General features: G+C 46.9%; 1 protein-coding gene across 16 annotated transcripts in view; it reads left to right on the forward strand.

Annotated features, from left to right (window-relative positions):
* The window catches only part of CRB2 (crumbs cell polarity complex component 2), an 84,089-nt gene that overhangs the window by 45,094 nt on the left and 19,076 nt on the right, over nucleotides 1-19,919 (forward strand). For 15 of the 16 annotated variants that reach the window (XM_065571978.1, XM_065571981.1, XM_065571984.1 and 12 more), the window contains 5 exons: nucleotides 1,073-1,774; nucleotides 4,081-4,276; nucleotides 4,885-5,024; nucleotides 5,852-6,034; nucleotides 7,038-7,151. In XM_065571978.1, coding sequence (XP_065428050.1) covers nucleotides 1,073-1,774; nucleotides 4,081-4,276; nucleotides 4,885-5,024; nucleotides 5,852-6,034; nucleotides 7,038-7,151 — 1,335 coding nt within the window. The remainder of the gene's footprint in view (nucleotides 1-1,072; nucleotides 1,775-4,080; nucleotides 4,277-4,884; nucleotides 5,025-5,851; nucleotides 6,035-7,037; nucleotides 7,152-19,919) is intronic. The other variant, XM_008169432.4, reaches the window with a different exon arrangement.

Consider the following 19,919-nt stretch of genomic DNA (forward strand, 5'->3'; position numbering starts at 1 on the left):
CCGCGGTCCAGACGTGGCCGGAAGTCTCCCCCCGTCGACGCCGCGTACTCCTCTCGGTGAGCTGGAGTACCGGCGCCGACTGTGAGCACTTCCGGGATCGATCCGGGATTGATTTATCGCGTCTTAACCAGACGCGATAAACCGATCCCAGAACATCGATGGCGTGCCGCCGGACCAGCCGGTAAGTGAAGACTAGGCCTTGGTATGTAGCTCACCTCTGCCACTTATTTTGGTCGTAGATTCCCTTCATATCAAGGGAAATTGCATCAAGTTTATCTATGGAAAGGGTGGAGAAAACATATGTAAAGGATGTAAACAAGTGTGAGCAGAGTTCCATCAGGTTGGTTTAAGAGTGCGCACGTTAAATGGATGATTTAGCCAAATAACTAGAGGCAGAGGTGTAGGAGGGGTGGGGAATGCAAGAAGAGGAAAGATGGCAAGAGGAGGAAGAGAGAGAGAGAGAGAGAGTGTACCCAGGGGGAGAGGCATCTTTCAGGTATGAAGGTCTCAGGCTCTTTTGGGCTTTAAAGGTCAAAACTAGCCCCTGAAACCACTCAGCAGAGAGTGCGGATCTTAGAGCACCAGTATCATGTGCTGCCAATAAAAATACTAACTAAAGGGCCACTGCATGTGCACCAGCTTCATCCTGGGAATGGATTTAAATTGATCTTATTGCAATAGTCTCTAATCTCACGGTGACGCAGGCATGGAGAGCAGGAGCAAGGTCTGTGGCTGAGCGGAAAGGTTACAGCCCCCTGGCCAGGCACAGATGGGAGAAAAGCCAATTTGTTCTCTGATGTAATGTGATTGCCCAAAAACAACTGGAGATGTAACAGCGCCTCTCAGCTGTGAATGCAGATAAATGCCTTCCAAAGGGGAGCATGTATTATCTTCCCCCGACTACAAATAATTAATCCAATGCCCATGGGAGGAGGCTGGATATTTGTGAACAATGGCCAGTGCAGCCCTATTAATACTGAGATATCTACTGTGTACAGTGATTAAGGGAGGACCCCATTGGGTTCCTCCGTGCTGCTAGCCCAGACTAACAGGAAGTCTCCTTTCTCAACAGGAACATCAGGCTCTGAAACTGCCAGCAGTTGTTCATCATTCCCCTGCGAGAACGGGGGAAGCTGTGAGGATGTGGAGGGGAGCTACAGGTGCCTCTGCCCACAGCAACCAGTGGCATACATGGGCACAAACTGTGAATTCCTCTACTCTGTGTGTGCTGTGGACAAATGTCCCCCAAATTGGATATGCCGTGAAACTGCGGGACTCCTGGATTATGAATGCATCTGTAGGCCTGGCTTCACAGGTACTGAGTGTAGTGTTAATATTAATGAGTGTGAGAGCAACCCTTGTAAAGGGCCTCATTTTGAATGTGTAGATAGTGCAAATGGATACATCTGCCGATGCCAAACGGGACCAAATGGAGAAGGCTGCCGCACTGAACTATCTGTGTGCTCTAGCCATCCCTGCCAAAATAACGGGACCTGCATCGAGGGTGCCGGGATATATACCTGCAGCTGCCAACCTGGTCACACTGGGGCCCACTGTGAAGATAACATCGACGAGTGCGCCTCCAGCCCATGTCAGAATGGAGCCATCTGCCTAGACAGGGTGAATGAGTATAACTGTTTCTGTGTGCCTGGGTTCCAAGGAAACCGCTGTGAAATAGACATCAACGAGTGTGCATCCCGGCCCTGTAAAAACAATGGCACCTGCCTGAATGAGATGGATCACTATTTGTGCAAGTGTGTCCCCGGCTATGCAGGTACCTTTCACGCTCACATATTAGTCTTTCAGTTGGGTTATTTATTGCTGTTTGTGCAGCTCCATCAATGCACCTGCTTGTGGCAACACCAGCAAAAGACACAGTCCCTGCCCCAAAGAGCTTCTCATCTCTGCCTTTTTGTTACAGCTGTGAGGCCGAGCCTCTGTCTGATGTCCCGAGCTTCTGGTGTGCTGGGGAGCACGTGTGTACTAGCTTAGGCCTGGCTGGCCTGAAAGAGAGGGCTTGGGTTCTTGGGGGGATGGTCGAGGGATGATGTGGATGTTGTATGGTTTGGATTCCTGGGGTTATGGGATGGGGAGGGGGTTGAGAATTGGTTTCCCAGCGGTGATGTTGATGTGATTGGCTTTGGTGAAGGCATGGTTAAGGGGACGCGCAGAGAGAGAGACATATTTGTCTTTAGGAAGAATAAGCTTATTGGAGTTCAGGGGTGTAACTAGTCTCTATCAGACTGGCCCAGGGCATTTTGTCCTGTCTTTCAGGCATTTTCCAGGGCAGAAGGCTCTGGGGTGGAGTAGCTATGAGTTGTGGATTTGTTTTTCCAGCTCTGTTAAACTCTGAGAGTATTTTGCATATGACTCTACTGAGTTATTTCTTCGAGGTTCAACTGTGCTGGTGATGACTCACTGTGTAATCTGCACCTGTGAGTTATCTGCAGAGGCAGCGGCGCAAGGGTCTCCTCTCCCCCAGCCCAGCTATCAGAATGGAATGCAGTCCATGCTGCAACCACCTCCCCCTGGTACCAGCCGGCACATGACCTTTCCCAGCCTTACCCATTGTCACAGGCTACAGGCGTTTCAGGAGTTATGTTGCTATAAAGGAATGTGGGGTCACTGGGCTACAGATTACAAATGGAGTGGGGAGTTGTTGCCTCTCAGGCATCCAGTCACTGACTGAGTCACACTCTGGTGAAATGCAGAGCTGGGGGAAAATACCCACTCAGGAGCAGGCGCTGTTTAGGGCTTAAAATGACCCTTAGATTTAGAGTGTAAAACACAACTCAGTGTTTGCCCATCAGTTTCCCTTTCACTTCCCTGCCAAGTCCCTAGTTCAGGACTGAGAGTTCCCCCAGAAGGAGCTGCTGGTGTCAGTAAGGGGTAAAACAGCCTAGGGTGCTGCAGCAGCATGTGCTGTTCTAGGTGACTTTGAAGCTGGACATGAGGATTTGCATCACGGCCTCTTGCCCTGGTCTTGCAGCCTCCCAGAGCCACTGGTCCTCACAGGCTGAGCATTTCCTGGCACTTGCAGCTGAAATTTTGGAGAGGGAAGTTTTGACGTGAGGATTGACAGGTTTTGATCTGGCAGCTTATGGGGCCCACATTCCTTTAGGATTAGGGTGGCCACGTCTGCGGCATAGTGAGCCTCTGTCAGAAAGGAGGATTAGATGGATTGGCAGGTGCCATTTTAGGGGCTTACTTTGAGGGGTGATGTCAGGCTATGGGCAGTTCATTGAGGTGGGAAAGTGGCAGGATGGTTGCTATGGGATCTCTCGCAGATTTCCTTTGACGAAATGACATTAGACAAAGATAATGGATACGTTTCTGCTGTGATTAGTGCTATTAATACTTAATGAATAAGACCATTACTATTGCTAGTACCACTATAACTAATACTTTGTACTTCTCCAGCACCTCCCTTCTGAGGACCTGAAAGCAAGTTACAAACCTCATAATACTTTTGGGAGGAGGGTAAAGCATATACAGTGATCACTTCACCAACCACTGAAATGCAGCCGCCTCTGTGGTGGAACACAGCAGCTATGCAGAATGAAGAATATCATATGTAACCCAAACTGTAAGGGGAACACTGTGCCACAGAATGTAAATATCAATGGTTGAACTTGGCCACAACACTGCAATTCACACCCTACCACTTGCCCCCACCCCAAAATAAAGCATTATGGGATTTTTGTAATGAATGTAAGTGAGCAGGACCTTGGTTTTATGTCTCATCCTGGAAGTGTAATTCATTTGCTAAATGCTGATGGAATTAACTAATTCAATCAAATCAAATATAAGTTTATGCTAGAGATTCACAACAGTTGCAAACTATTCTCAGTTTTGTTGATTTAAAAGCAAAACCCATAAGTCGTCCCAAGATAGACTTGGCTGCAAATACTAATAAACTAAGCATTTCTTAGTATTTGCATGCTTGTCTGCTGTCCGGGAATTTATAAATGGTCATGTCTGTATTCTAGCAGAGTGGGTTTCATATCATTGCTTTTGTGATCCCAGCCCAGAACTCCCACCAAATCCATAACATGGATGTTTCTCTCTTTTGTAACAAAGGTGTAAACTGTGATGCTGAAATAGATGAATGTGACTCAGACCCTTGCCAGAATGGGGGCACGTGCACTGACCACATTGGGTTCTACACCTGCGCTTGTGCACCAGGTTATGAGGGAATCCAGTGTGAGGTGGACATCAATGAATGTGCAAGCCAACCATGTATCAACGGAGGGATATGTCATGACCTTATTGACAGGTGAGGGATGCACGCTCCTGTGGTCATTTGCATTTCAGTGATTAGATATCTGACATGAGCCAATGAGATACCTGCCTGGTGCAAGTCATTGACTTCAGAGCATGAAGGATGAATTGGGCTCAGTGCTCTTTAAGTGTTTCCTCCTCCCTCCCCCACTCTGCTTGCTATTATTTTTTTGTTAAACTGAAGTTATTCTAAGAGCCATTCAGTGGGGGTGTTAATGCCAAAGGATGCCTTCCACTAGCAGAGTTCCCAGAGATGCTTGAAAGAATTCCTGTTACTGTCTCTTATTGCTCCGCGATGAAAATTATTTGCAGTTTAAATGAGCGGCCACCCTCCTTGACTGAGAGCATCCCTGTTTCTGATCCTCGCCTTTCATGTGCACTATGTAGATCTCAGAGGCTGACCCGCCTTGCCACTAATTTCTTGCAAGGATGCTCTGTTTATGGGGATGGGACCGTCTCTTCTGTCAGCCCGTGGGTGAGGAATTCTGCAAGGTGGACATGAGGGTTAGCAAGTGGGCCCCATAAGCTTGTTTGCTCTTACCTTGGAGGGGACGGGGCATTGGGATTGAAGAGCTCTTGTGGTGGTGTTTTGTGTCCCCCTAGCTACCAGTGTGATTGCAGTGACACAGGCTTTGAAGGGGAACACTGTGAGCGGGATATCCTGGAGTGCGCTTCCCAGCCCTGTTTGAACAATGCTACCTGTCTGGAGGGTGTCAAGAATTACAGCTGTGCCTGCTGGCCAGGTGAGTAGGGAAATGGCTTCGTTCTCCTGCAGTCTGAGTATTCAGTGGTGGAGAGGACCTGCTAGGTGGCCCTGAGCAAAACTGGCTCTATACTGTATGAGTCTAGTTTTCAGTACCCCCAAGTGATGGGGCTCCCACTGCTTCTCTCGGGAGAATCTTCCACTGGCATGAAGGTCTCACAGCAGGGAAATGTGTTCTGCTGCATTGCCTGAAATTTCCCTTTTCCTAAGCCCAGGCCTTTTCTATCCTGTGCTCTCCTGGGCGAGATGAATTGACTGGCTCTTGCCTCTGACACTAGTGCTGTGTGCCAGGCCCTGCTGCTTTGTGCTAGATGAGTTGCAGTGTCTCAGGCTCACATAAACTTGCTCCCTTATTGGCAGCTGTAGTATCTTGGTGGTTAGTTTTCTGTCTCCCTTCCAAGGAAGTCCTGCGTTTTGCTAGCTCTGGTAAAAAGAACAGGAGTACTTGTGGCACTTTAGAGACTAACAAATTTATTAGAGCATAAGCTTTCGTGGGCTACAGCCCACTTCTTCGGATGCATATAGAGTGGAACATATATCGAGGAGATATATACACACATACAGAGACCATGAACAGGTGGGAGTTGTCTTACCAACTCTGAGAGGCCAATTAAGTAAGAGAAAAAAACTTTTGAAGTGATAATCAAGCTAGCCCAGTACAGACAGTTTGATAAGAAGTGTGAGAATACTTACAAGGGGAGATAGATTCAATGTTTGTAATGGCTCAGCCATTCCCAGTCCTTATTCAATCCTGAGTTGATCGTATCTAGTTTGCATATCAAACTAGCTCTGGTGTTTGCCTGGCAGGTTACACAGGGCAGCGCTGTGAGGAAGATGTGGACGAGTGTGCTGCAGACCCTTGTCACAATGGAGGCGTGTGCTTTGAGCGCTCCAACCAAACCTACTATGGGACACGACATGACTTCCCCAGCAAGTTCAGCTATAGTCAAGCTGCAGGTTTCCTCTGCTGGTGCCAGACCGGTTTTTCAGGTGAGCTACCCACTGGGCTGTGTACAGCACCCCCTGGTAGGAACTGCACAGCTTGGGTCACAGGGAGTGGAGAGGAGCCATCTGCAGCAAGAGCCACCCACGTGGAGCAGAGCAAGATGGTTCCGGCTGGGCAGCTGCCTCGTGATGAGGAGTGTGTGGCTCTCCTTTGCTGTATGTGCATATTGCAGATGGCAGTGGGAGTGTAACCAATACCACACCCTCTACCCGGAAGGCCATAGCCCTCAAGGCCCTGATTTCCTGGCTGGTGCAATAGCCCACCCCCTTCCCTAATGTTCTGTTCAGTACCCTGCAGCTGGGCAGATGGCAAAATAGCCCTGGTGGCCCCTCCCATGGGCATAAAGCAAAATTTGTCTTTGCAATATGTTAGTGGGGCATTCCCCCTCTGGAGGAAGCTATTAGTCCCCTGGAGTCCCAGGTAATGTCTTAAGCCTCCCCTTGTAGTGACTGCTCTTGTAGCAACCTTTCGTGTAGTTGGGATGGGCAGGCAATTCTCCCTGCCTGTGAAGGGCTCTAGGGATGCTCAGCAGAGACTGCCCTTTGTGTTTTTTAAAGAGCTTATAGGAGTGTGGGGTTGGGGGGTGTGGGGTTGGGGGGTGTGGGTGGGTTTAGGGGGAAAATTGGAACTATAGAAGGGAGTTTTCTCTAGTTATTAGAACAGGGGTCCCAGAATCAGGATTCCTGGGTTCTGATCTCATGTCTGCCACTGACTTGTGTTGTGGCCCTGGGTAAATCACTTAGCCTTTCGATGCCTTAGTCGTCTACATTTCATAAATGGGGATTAATGATACCTGCTTGCCAGGTGGGTACTGAGGGACAAGCAGCACTTGTAATGGGCACTTTGCATCTTTGGATGAAAGCTGCTGAAGAAGAGCAAAGAATTGTGCAAGAAGATGTTAAGATTCCCCCTGCAGGGGATGTGCACACAGCCACTGCTTGGACTTACTGAAATGATCCTAACAGGATTGTGTTTTCACTTTCAAAGGGGAGAACTGCTCTGTTAACATTGATGAATGTGAGTCTCAGCCGTGTCAGAACGGAGGGTGCTGCACCGATCTGGTTAACGGCTTCCTTTGCCATTGTCTACCGGGATACGCAGGTAATGTTGGTGATGGAGTGTGTGGAATCAGGTGAGCCTGGTTAGCTGATGCTTATTGAGTCACTGATTTGCCATATGGTTGCATAATTGGATCCTAGGACTGGCTAGAGAAGGGTGCTGAATGAGATTGAGATGAATCTCACTCGGAAAGCTGTGGCGGCCCAAGGCGGTTGTAGCTGTGGTTGTCTCCAGATCAGGACTGAAGTGCACTGACAGACGTGTGAATGTACTGTACTCCTAGCACTGGGGTACATTGGCAGCACTGTGATTGAGGATGTGAGCAGATCAATGGAACAGTGTGAAGGAGTCCGGCACCAGAATCTGAGGATCCCTTAGGTGTTGGCAGAGGGATATTGAACACGGCCATAGGCACCCTCTTGACAGGTATGGGGGGTGCTATGTACAGGAACAGAAATAGTCTTTGGGATGAAGATGTGTGAAGTCTTTGGGGGGAGGGATAGCTCAGTGGTTTGAGCATTGGCCTGCTAAACCCACAGTTGTGAGTTCAATCCTTGAGGGGGCCACTTAGGGATCTGGGGCAAAATCAGTACTTGGTCCTGCTAGTGAAGGCAGGGGGCTGGACTTAATGACCTTTCAAGGTCCCTTCCAGCTCTAGGAGACAGGATCTCTCCCTTAATTTTTATTTAAGCCAGAGGGAGGAGGTATTTTGGGTGCTGTGTCTCTCAGGGAGGCTGGAGTTGGAATGGTCGACATTTCCTAAGGGCTCTAGCAGTTTGGGGCAAGGAGTGAGGAGCCTGTCACCAGCACATAATATTTCTCCTTCTCCCCTCTGGATGATGAGCCAGGGATTTTGGGTTGGAGGCTATACTCTGTTATTTAGGGAGGTCAAAAGGTCTTAGTGTCATGAGCAAATGCAGTGCAGCCCCTTCTGTTTGCTAGGGTGTAAGGATGTGCTTGGGAGTGGTGGAGCTGGCTTCTGCTAGAGATGCCCTGTGTGTCCCTTGGTAGGTCACTCTAACCCGTTCTGAGCCTCAGTTTCCCCACCTGTGAAATAGTGAGACTGGCTTGCCAGGGGCATTGTGAGGCTAAGCACATTACTGTTTGTACCCTTTGGCTGGAGGGATGAACAGTGGGGATGGTGCCTCTAAAAGTATTCAGTTTAAATGTAGCAGCATCTTTTAACATCTACGATTAAGACAACCACATAGCCCAGACACCACAGAAACAAGAGGTGCAGAAAGGCTTGCTAGGCCCACATAATCTGCCCCCAATTGACAGTGAGAGCTGGTAGCACTTTGGCCTTGTCTTCACTGGGAAAAAAGATGTATTTTTACCACATGCTTGCTAACACGTAGTAAAATCCTCATGTGGATGGCCCTTTATTTTGATACAAACAGGATAGGGCAAAGGCAGGTGAGAGTTGTACTCCCTAAGCGATCAGTTTTGTGCGTCTCTTCTCATCCAGCATGGAGTTTGTCTCCGTCCCCGCCACACAATCATTCTGCTATGATTGTGACAACCTTCTTTGCAGCCACAGCTGTTGGGGTGGCATCCCTCTCTGTACCTTGTCGCCAATCCATCTCATCTCTAACCTCAGAGGAAAACCTCTTGTCTCCTTTCCCTATTTTCTTTAATCTCTCTCTGCTAACTAACAACCTGATACTGATAAAGGGTATGGTTTATATTAAAGACATTCTCTAACTGGCTTGCATTCTTCCAGCCCTCCAAGAGTAAAATGTATGCAGGCTGAAAGGCTGCCATCTTGTGGGAGAAAGGAAAAACTTGAAGCTACAAGAGAGTTTTTAACTCTTCTCAGGTATTCCTGAGTCTGCACTGGAACTTTTCTAGTCCCCTTTAGACCAGTATAGTTATACCCGTATAACCCGTGTGGACAATCTTATTCCAACACGTGTGTCTTCAGTGTAGCTTAAGCCCCTCTCAAGTGATGTATGCTCCTCTACCAGAATAAGTGTGTCCACATAGTCTACACCAGTATAACTAGAGCAGTTTAAACTCGCACCTTAGGTGGTTCTGAAAGAAAAGTCCATGTAGACAAGGCTGTAGAAATAGGCTTTATTCCAATCTCTCAAGTGCTGCGCAGGGCCAGCTCCTACAGTGCTGCACCTGCAGATGCAGACCTCTTCCCAGTGGAATGTTGTATAGCTCATTAAATGTCTGACCATTGTAAGTCATAATTCCTGTCTGCTTGTGCCTCCAGGGCTGTTTCCTTCCTCAGTGCCCTGGCACCACTCTTGGGAGTCCAGGGAGCTCAGCATTTCATTTCACTTCCCCAAACTGTAGGTTTACCTAATCCTTCCGAGCCCCTGGGCCTGCTCATGGAAAGAAAAGCTGACACAGGCACAGGATGGGGAGAGACCGCGCTAGAGAGTTCATTCTGTTGCATCTGTTTGGGGTTCATTAGTACGCGAAGGAGATTAGAGGCAGGTTGCTGTGTTGTTAAATCACTATGTCTCCTTTGGGGTAGTTCCAAGACAGAACAGTGAAAGGCTGGGAGCAGCAGGTGGGGAAGTCACATTTTGCCTCTCTGTGAGCTCAGTGAGTGCATGTGGAGGAGTGAAGCTGACAGGGAAATAATAGCAATTAATCTCCCCTGCTTTGTCAATTAATCCCAGTATAGTCCTGCTGGGTAAACAGCTTATTACTTCATATTAGGATCACAGAGTAACTTCATGAAGTTTCCAGTAATGTTTCTGTTCAAAACACATTTCTGTGGCAGCTTAGATCTGCCATGAGCTTGGGTTTAAGCTGCCTTCCATGATTAAAGTGAACTTGCTACTCTGATGTAGGCTGCTTTTTTCATTTTCTCTCCTGGAGCCCTTTCTTCAGTCTCAGGAATGTGGGGAGTGTTGTGGGATAACTGTGTGAATCAGCAGAAATCACCTTCCTACATGTGTTAACCACCTAAGTGCTGTCTCCGGCTGGAACACAGCACAGGGCTGGGATGGCTCTTGCCTAAAATGTAAATGGAAAGCCCAGAGACCCAGTCCTGTCAGAACCACATGGCAAGATAGGACACTGAGAATAAAAGGTCTGGGAGAGCCTGTCTGCTATATGGGCCATGTGACCCCTGCAGTTTGTATGCTCTCGGGGGTAGAGGCTGTGTCTTCCTTTCCCATTGGGTGGTGCTCCATGGGCTAAGTCAGAGGGATGTGCAGGAGCAAAATTAAACAAAGAAGGAGGTGGATGAGTCTTTGTTGGTCCCAGAAAAGATGGCAACTGTGATAAAACTAAAGTCATGTTCTCACCTGAGGGACAGCCAGGCTCTAAGAGATGGCTGAACTGAAGGAGCTGGATTCAGATGATTACTGTGTTCTCTGATGAGAACAAACCGAATTATCTATTAATCTGAATGGTCTTTTGGGTGAAATGTGGCGTGTGTTTAACTGGTCAACAGTTTAGGACAGGAAGTGAGGAAGAATAGTGTATTCAGTTGAAATGGGAACTGGCATTTAGGTTGGCAGACTGTAACTGCTGAATTAGAATTTGGCCAGTTAACCCTTGAAAAAAATTATAGGAGCTGTTTTAATGACTACGAGTGGCCTAACGCAGTTTCCATCTCCTCCTAAGAATGCTGTCCAGCAGCAGGTTGCCCCCTAGCATCATGCTCTGGTATTCAGTCAGCCTGAGTGAGAGGTCAGCTTACTCGGTTCAGCCTTAGGGTATGTCTACACTGCAATCAGACACCCACAGAAGGCCCATACCAGCTGACTCAGGCTCATGGGAGGGGGGGGCGCTCAGGCTAAAGGGTTGTTTAATTGTGGTGTAGACGTTCGGGCTCGGGCTGGAGCCCGGGCTCTAGGACCCTGTGAGGTGGGAGGGTCCTAGAGCCGAGGCTTCACCCCAATTAAACATTAAACAGCACCTTAGCCCAAGCCCTGGGAGCTTGAAGTCAGCTGGCATGGGCCAGCTGCAAGTTTTTAATTGCAATGTAGGCATTACCTTCAGTGTCCTCTTCAGCCCTCTTGGAGGAAGCAGAAAGCCTTTTTCTGTTGTATTAACAACCTTTGCTTCTCCCAACAACTCTTTGTGCAAGAGTGCAGCCCAAGGCCAGACACACTTGCAGTTTTGTGTTACTTGGTACACACACCACCCAGTGCAGTGAATTGAGGAAACAGGATTGGTGTTTTTTCCTGACTGGACAGATTAATTTATTTGTACAGATATTTTCCAGGTGTCTGTTCTGTTCCAGAAATGTGACCTCTACTGTAGTCAGGGAAGGCAGCTAAAAGGTTAAGAGACTAAAAAGATTAGAAAGCCTTTAGCCCTTGGAAAGAAGAAGCCCTTTTAGCAAATAGAGCAGACTGGAGCTAGCAGATATTTCCTGGGGCTGCCTTCATTTTACCTGGAAGGTATATTACTTCTATGCACACACTATGGCAGCAGCAAAGAGGCTGGCTGTAAAATGTTCAAACAGATGCTTAAACCGTTTTTCAGATTCATACAGAGGGAGTATTAGTTGGTCCTGGATAAGGCTAGAGTGAGCTTTGTACTGTTCATTTCACTCTGCGGCTCCCTACTGCATTATGGCTCCATTGTTAGTCAGACCTTCTAAACATGCTGTCAGCTGACCAGACACTGTAGGAATTTACACCCCACACTAGTGCCTGTGTGAGTCTTAGTGTCAGATGTGATTTAACTGCATACAGTGCCTGTGATCAAAAGCATCCACTGAGATTCTGATGCTGCACTAGGTCTATTTGGACCTGCTTGTTCTAGCAGATTGTCTGACCAGAGGGCAGCATGAGATATGCCAGTTACTTCTGGCTCACCCTGGTTAAAGGGTTTAGAGGATTAGTAAAGGTGGAGCAACTGTGATGAATTAAATTAGGCTTCCCTGTTAATGAAAATGGGTGAAGCCTGGCTTAATGTCGCATCCAGAATAAGGCTAGGCAAAGATGTGAGCAGAACAACAACTCAAAGGGACAGAAGAGGCTGTGCACAGAAACAGCAAAGCTCCAACTGTTGCAGAGAGCTGTTGGCCCAGCTCCTGTTAGCCTCCAACAATGTCTTACGAGGACAGGCTGCTGTCAGAAGACAGACTTCAGACTACATAATTGTGGCAGTTCCTATGCAAAATGCATGTTCTGTAACATTCATCATCTTCATATGTAATCACAGCTTTGCTTGCCAGTTAACAGTGTAACCTGCCTGCACACTGCAAATGCAACAGAGCTCCTTCCTTCCCAGTGAGGAGTCTCTTGTAACCAGATTTATTCCAGAGACAAAGGTAGTGGGATTGCTGTCTGGGAGGTTTCTTCCCATTGCCAATGCTCTCAGGAAACGTCTCTCATTCAGAGCCTTGATGGTAATTTCTAAATTTCTGGGATTAATTCACAAACATGTCAGGGAAGTCACTAACCTCCATCCAAGAAGCAACATGTGGAATTTGGGCTGGTCCTCTTCCCAAAGCAAATACAAGTCTGTAGCACTAATCTGTAACATGCTATTACATTCATCCTAGGAATTGAAGCAGTTACTGTTACTACTTAACTGTATTCCATGTAATGCATTTGGAGAGATGCAATGATAAATAGTGACCCAAGAGCTGAGCTGACTTGCCTGCTGCAGTCCCCCGAGGTCAAGATTTTGGTCCAGAACCTTTTTAGGCCCCTGATCCTGCAGTTCACTGGAGCAAGATAGACCCCTGTTCCTGTACGCTGGTGTAAGAGTCTAACTGAACGTTTCAAAGAAACTCCAGTTTTCACAGATATCCCCCATTTAGTTGTATTGCAGAGGGGTATGGATCAGCATTCACGTTGCACTCCCTGTCAGTAGCCATCCCAAGCTGGGGAAACTAATGACCCAACCAGTGGACAAAATTTGATGATGAATCCTGATCAGGTGCTACTGGAGGCATGTGGCGCATGCGCTAAGAAGAAGAGCGAGTGGAATGTTGCTTGCAGCCATTGCAAAAGTGACTCTGATTCTTGTCAGCCACAACACAGAATGAAAGAAGTAAAAATTCTTATTTCTGACATCATGTGAACAGTTGATGTAAAGAGCTGTTCAGTGCCATTTGCAGTACACAACGACAAACCTCATTGGTCCTGCAAAACCCGCAAACAATGCTACATATTCTTGTGTGCCATCCACTTGCATCTTTTCACGTAACTATTCACATATATACAGATATAGCACCCTCTGGTAACAACTGCAGGATCAGGGCTTAATTTTGCTAGTTACCCATTCAAAATCTGTGCTTTTTAAGGGGGCTTGACATGCAAGCAACCCAGATACCTCTGAGAAGTTAAATTCCTGCATGTATCTAATTCAAATGACTACTCCTGGCATGCCTCCCACATCAGATCAATGTGAAACTGACTAGTCTGTTTGGATTGATTAGGCTGGGTGAAGTGCAGAAAGTAAGCCAGCAGCACGCATGACTTGTTGGAATTGTGTTCGAATGTCTGAAGGTGGCATTGGTAACCGCAGGACGTGGGATGTAGGCATTGCCTTTTTTAGGATTTTTAACCTGACAGTGCTGCTTACACATAGGGGGAAGAGCTCCCTAGTTTTAAATAATCTTTCTCCGCAGAAATAAGAACTCTCCCTGTTGCAAAGCAGGAGGAAACCACTGCCATGGCCAAAACTTTTGGACCCTGCCCGATCCTGAGATAACGAGGAGATTCTGGCAGCTCAGTCTCTGCAGCTGTTTATGGGGAAAGATGGATTCTTGGCCCCCTGATCCCAATGCCTAAAGTCAGTATGGTCATCAGACTGCAGGATATGGCTTCCTCTGTGTCACTGGTGATCAGGAACATTTGTTGAGCGGGTGACTGGAAAAAGCTCTTGGCTGGTAAGGAGATATTGGCGCAGAGGCATTGGTTGGGATGAGGACACTTGAAGTAAGTTGGTTGGGATGAGGACACTTGAAGTAAGTTGTGTGGTTAGGGAGAGGTTGTGAGAGGCTGCTCCTTGGCATTCAGAAACGCCAACATCTTCCTTCACTTTTATCCACTTAATCAATTTTATTCTATTGCTCTTACTTGTCATTCTTTTTCCTTTCTCCTGCATTGGCTTCAGTGAAATCACTCGTGAGGGTAAGGGCTGCAGCAGCTTTTGTTTGCAAATATTGCAGAATGAACACACGCAATGAGATAACAGGGCAAGTGGAGAAATGAAACTCTCTGGATGAAATTGTGGGCTCAATGAAGTCAATGGGAGCTTTGCAAAACGATCATTGATTTCCGTGGGGCCAGGATTTCACCCTTGGTGTCTGGGAAGCGCTCATTTTGTTGTTCCCTGCAGTGGCTATTAATCGGTGGTAGATGCACAGCTTTTCTTCGTCATCCAGAAATGGAAAAAATCTTATTTGGGCCCTAACTGTGCCGTGCCTGTGCAGGGAAATCAGTGGTACAGCAGGGGGTGTGAGCGAGGGCAGGCGCTTGTCCCAGTCCTCCCATTGTCGGAGCTAATGCTGCGGATTCTGGAGGGCATTACTGTAACGCACTGAGTGAGAATACACTGTAGACGCATTCTTCTTGTCAGCACTGACAGAAGCCAGCTGGGGCGGTTTAGAGCAGGGCTGGATTAGATCTCGCCACAGCGCAGGTCTCTTTATATTGGCTGGTTTCATTTCCAATCCCCTTTTGCCTGACCAGCACTGGGAGAGAGCTCACACATACTGTGTCCTTCCAGTCCAGACTTTCATTCTCCCCTCCCCATCCCATCCCCACCTTTCTTCCTTCACTGTCACAAATGTCTGCAAGGAATCTGCCATGAAACCTGTGCTGGTTGGTGTGATCGTGGGTGGAATTTATCTCCTAGCAGGTAATGACAGATACCACAGTCAGTGCAACTTGGGGTGGTGGGTGGACGGGTGGGTGCGTAAGGGGTTACAGCTCAGGTTGTGTCATGATAGCTGGAGACTTGGGGAGGGGCAAGAATTAACCGAAGAGGGAAAATCCTGTGTAAACAGGCACCTGGTTTTATTCTGTAAGGACCCCAAATGTTTAGGAAGCTTTATGGCATGGTGCTGAGCAGTATGCTAGGAGCCCCTTGTGTGTCTTTGCTGTAACCCTGATTCCTCCTCTTTGCTGGGAGTGACTGCAGTTGGGATGTTGTTGCCGAGCGTCCGCTCTCACGTCACGCTCAGGTGCACTTTAGAATCACATGACGTCTTTCACACTTACTCTGTGAAATCTCTGCCTCTCTTCAACTGAATTTTTTAAGGTATTAAAATTTCCTTTACTGAAAACAGTGGGACTTTTTTTGTTCAAAATAAAAACGCTGAGCACTTCACTGCCCCCTGGACTACCCCGCATGCCCAGTCTCCCTGGCTAGAAGTGCCAGGTGGGAGAGAGGTCCAAACAGTGTGTTGCTATGGAAATGGCGGTAATGATGCAAACATAATTGTCATTGCAGGGCCCGGTTGTTGCAGCTAAGTCTCTGTTTTATGTTGTATTGGAATAATAGGAGCTCTAATTAGGATGCACTGGGGAATGGCTGCTAGGAATGCATCTGCCTGCTGGGGAGAGAGCAAGGCAGTGCTGACTAGTAAAGATCACTGCACGGTATATGGTGCTTCCAGAATGGCTGGCAATACTCCTATCCTTCATTAATAGAAAGGGCCAGTTAATAGACCCCAGACTTTGGATATCTAGACATGGATTTATTTGAATCTCTCTTACTGTGTGTGTGTCCATCTGTCTGTCTTGCATACATACGTATGACAGGTATGATATATGCAGTGTAGTTGTAGCCATGTCAGTCCCAGGATATTAGAGAAACAAGGTGGGTGAGGTAATATCTTTTATTGGACCAATTTCTTTTGTGAGAGGGAGAAGATATTATTTCACCCACCTTGTCTCTCTAGGTATGATATAACTTTTAGCATGTATAACAAATTTTCAAAGCCATGTTTAGAAATAGCTCTCAGTGAGTCAGTAGCTCTGGTCAGCTCTCCCGGTGGGCACTGCTGATTTAGTAACCCTGGCACCTGTCAGATAAAACCATTTATCAGATACCATGACAGTGGTGCTTTAGAAATACCCAAGTGGCTCATGAATGGTAGAGCTTGAAAGACTCAGCTTTGCCATTTGAAAGCACTGGAAATTGGAGACTTTCAAAGTTGTAGTAAGAGTGTGCATATGTGTTTTGTTGACAGTTTCTGGTTAATGTAGTCATTACCTTGAACACTCCTGAATTAACCAAAATATTTTAAAATAGTGGTCATTGTCCTGACAACAACTTTGAAAGTTTCTGATTTCTAAATGGCTGCTTCCTCTTATATTAGTGATTTTCTTATCTAATTAAAGGACCAAATAACAAAGTGTCTTAATATAAATAACAGAGAGTTGCAAGCTCAGAGTATATTTGATAATATGCTGTCTTTTCCTTTATTATTTATGGCTATTTCTGTGGGCCCTAGCATCAGTATTGGTCCTGCCATGCGGGCAGGGGACTGGACTCGATGACCTCTCGAGGTCCCTTCCAGTCCTATAATCTATGAATCTATGAATCAGGTGCTCAGAGGGAACACAGCAAAATCTGCAAGTGTAAAAAGTACCTCTTTTTGCAACAGAAGTGTCACGTGGAATTAAGTTCTGTTCTCTGAACACCTGAAATGGAACATTTGTGCTCACAGGTTACTCTGAACGTTTAAAACAGAATTTTTTAAAAGTCCTTTCCAGTATGATTGCAAAGGCACACAACCATCCCGGCTGGAGAAATCTGGGATACCAGGTCCAGTCCAGGAAATGGTCTGCATCTTTCTCTCTGCTGTAATGGCCCAAAGCAAAAATCTTGTTATTTCCGGAGTGGGGTGATTTCCTTCTCTTTGCTGTTTGCGTTCCTGGCTGCATTAACACTGAATCATTCACAGCCAAAACACAAAACTCAAACCCCTCTGGTGAGCTGCAGTTCGCATCTAGGAAGAAGACAGCAAGGGAATTCTTTCCCCTGCAGCTGACTTTGTTTTTTAAATCTAGCATCACCAGAGTCTGATAATCTGGAGGATGTTCAGGAAAGATGACAAATTTATCAGCAGACTAGAGGGGATGACATAGCCAGACCCTCCTAAGTGACAATAGATGGGGAGAGGGCAGAGTAGCTATCTGTCTGAGGGTGTAAACACCAAGGAGGGAGAGGAGTTACTTAGAGTGTATGTGGAGGTACAGTAGGCGCAATGGGACGAACTGGTAAGTGAGGGGGTACATTGGTTTCTGGGAAATATTTGCTTCCATTGAGATGGAAGCTCTGGAACAGTCTCCCCTATCATGTGGGATGTTTTAAAACTAGACTGGCCAACCAGTAGCCATATGCTCCATTGACCCCTAGGAGGAGGGGTATCATTAGACATTGTTTCATAGGCCTTTCCTCTCTCCTGCCTCTTGTTGTTTGTAAGCAGGGGTAATGACAATGATGGGGATCTGTTTTTTGTTCCTCTTCTAAGAGCTGCCCTCTGACTCCACAGCCAGCACATCTTTCTCTCTCTGCACTTGTGCTGCGAGCTCTGCCAGGCACCAGCCACAGCCAGCCAAGATGGATCAAAATCTGAAGTGGCAACTTCTTCTCGTCCCCCCCCTCCAAACAAAACAGACCAGGAATCAAAACATGTGTCCCGGGGGAGCGCTCAGCATTTAATTAGCCACAAACTTGGGGCTGCGCACTCACTGCGGGGATTAATTTGCCACCTGGTGCGGAGAGCTCACACCACAGGTGTCATCTGGGAGTCCAGCAAATAGCACAAACAGGCTTTCCTGCTACTGTCTTAATGTGGAGGGGGGGGGGCCTGAAGGCTCCCTTGTTTTTGGTTCCCCACTCTGAGAAGAGAGAGCCAATTGGGGGTGAGTTCTGCATGGGGGAAAAGGAGCTCTCTCCCACTCACGGAGAGCCCAGCCAGCCTCTCCACTCTCTCTGCTGCTCAGAGACCAGACCCTAATGCATCTTTGTCTGCTACCTACAATGCTAGTCTCTGCTGACCACAGCTCTGGTAGCCACCATGCAGACTTCTGCAAGCAGCCCTTGACTGGCTTGAGCACCCCTTGCACCCTGATATCCAGTCCTGGTGGACAGCAGCCTGAACGCTGTGCTGGGCCTAATAATCCTCTATGTGCCTAGATCAACACCCTCCCCCAAAGTCAAGTGGAGGAAGGGTGCTTACCTGTCTGTGTAGAAGTGTTTCTGACACCAGTGGCCATCTCAGAAGCAGTTCTGAATCTTCCCACTGAGTAAGGTTTTCTGCAGAGCAGAGGTCACTGTTAAAATGCAGTACTTGCCCACAGTTACAATGCAGAGCAGTTCCCCTATGAATTATCTCAGAGACCACTAGCTGGTAATGGTGGATCAGTGTTGGCTTGATGGTGAACAGAACCGAGCTTACCCGAGCCTCCCATCCCTGCCATGCTACTTTCCAGATCTGTAAGGTTTACGCCCTTGGACCCACATTGAAGTATAGTTTGGAACGACATGGGTGATGTTAAATCTGAAGTGTGACTGATGGATTGGCATCTCTTCAGCAACAGCTGAATGCTTGGTCTGAAGGACCACAGGAGACCTATCCAGGGAGGGCCTGAAGGGAGTAAACTAACTCAGCTAGTTTGGGGGACACTAAATGTTTTGAGGTTTACTGCATGACATTGCTGGGGACTATGTCACTGAACTGGCACAGGGATTCAAGAAACCCCATTGCTTTGCTGAGATTTATATTACAGGTCATCAGCTCCTAATGCAGCACCTCCATCTCCCCTCAGGCTACTATTTAAATCTCTTCATCATGTTCACCCTAGTGCTTTAATGGCTTTTCTTTTTAAATGTCCTTTGTTTTCATTCACTTCCTTTGTGCTTGGATTCCTTCTTTTCCTTGTTCCCATCTTTGCTAGCTGGACTCTATGTAATGCATTTAGATCTGGATAATCCATACTTGGCTTATCTGTGTGGCTGTCTCTGAAGATTAGTGGAAACCGATGTTATGGGCTCGATGAACAGTGGACTGGCATCTAATCAGAGTGTGTGTTTTCTTCATCAGTCTGAAGCCAATTTGATGGCAGATCTGGTTGTAATATCTCCTAACCTCCCCACGGTCTACTGGGATGTGGTTAGTGTCTGTAGAATAAAGTGCAATGGCTTTTTACCCTACTGACTTCAGTGAGACTGTACAGTGTTGAATTTGGCCCAACATGTGCCTTTGGGGCATATATTTATTTCTTCTTTGGTGGTGAATTGAGCTTCATGAATGTTTATGACCATGGCTGCTAAGGGTTGTTTTAGGAATTATTGGATTAACTCTTCCATCTTGTTTCCATTTACTTGCCTGAATAGTTGTAGATTGTGGTGCTCTGTGCACTAAGTGCGCCCCTCAGCAGTCTGCAGTCTGGTTTAAATGCACTGAATTCTTGTTGTGATTAATCTTTTTATTAATTTTCATAAAGAGACAATGAAAAGTACAAAAAGGTAAATGACTTACAGCTTGTGTATCTGCCAAATACTGCATGTTTCATGGAGTCTCCAATAGAAAATTGCAGTTGTGCAATTTTACAACCCATCAAAGCTGCAAGACCAGACAGTATTTACCTAGCTATCAGTAGGGGTGAGGGTTACAGTAATAAAATAGCAGACGTATAAGAAGAGGGAGGGGTGGAAGGAGGGATTAAGTGGAATAGAAATCTGGCATTCTTTGAGCAGTCTCTGTGGTTTTTATTCAAAATTTATTTAGAAATGGGATCCAAATACTTTGATTTCATTAACTGATCTCTATGGCAATAGGTTAGTCTATCTTTGGTTGCTAATTCAGATGGGTCCATATATCACTGTCCTACTCTTCCATTTGTGTAAAATCACGTACTT

The sequence above is a fragment of the Chrysemys picta genome, chromosome 18 (assembly GCF_011386835.1).
Source record: "Chrysemys picta bellii isolate R12L10 chromosome 18, ASM1138683v2, whole genome shotgun sequence".
In the NCBI taxonomy this organism is placed as follows: Eukaryota; Metazoa; Chordata; order Testudines; family Emydidae; genus Chrysemys; species Chrysemys picta.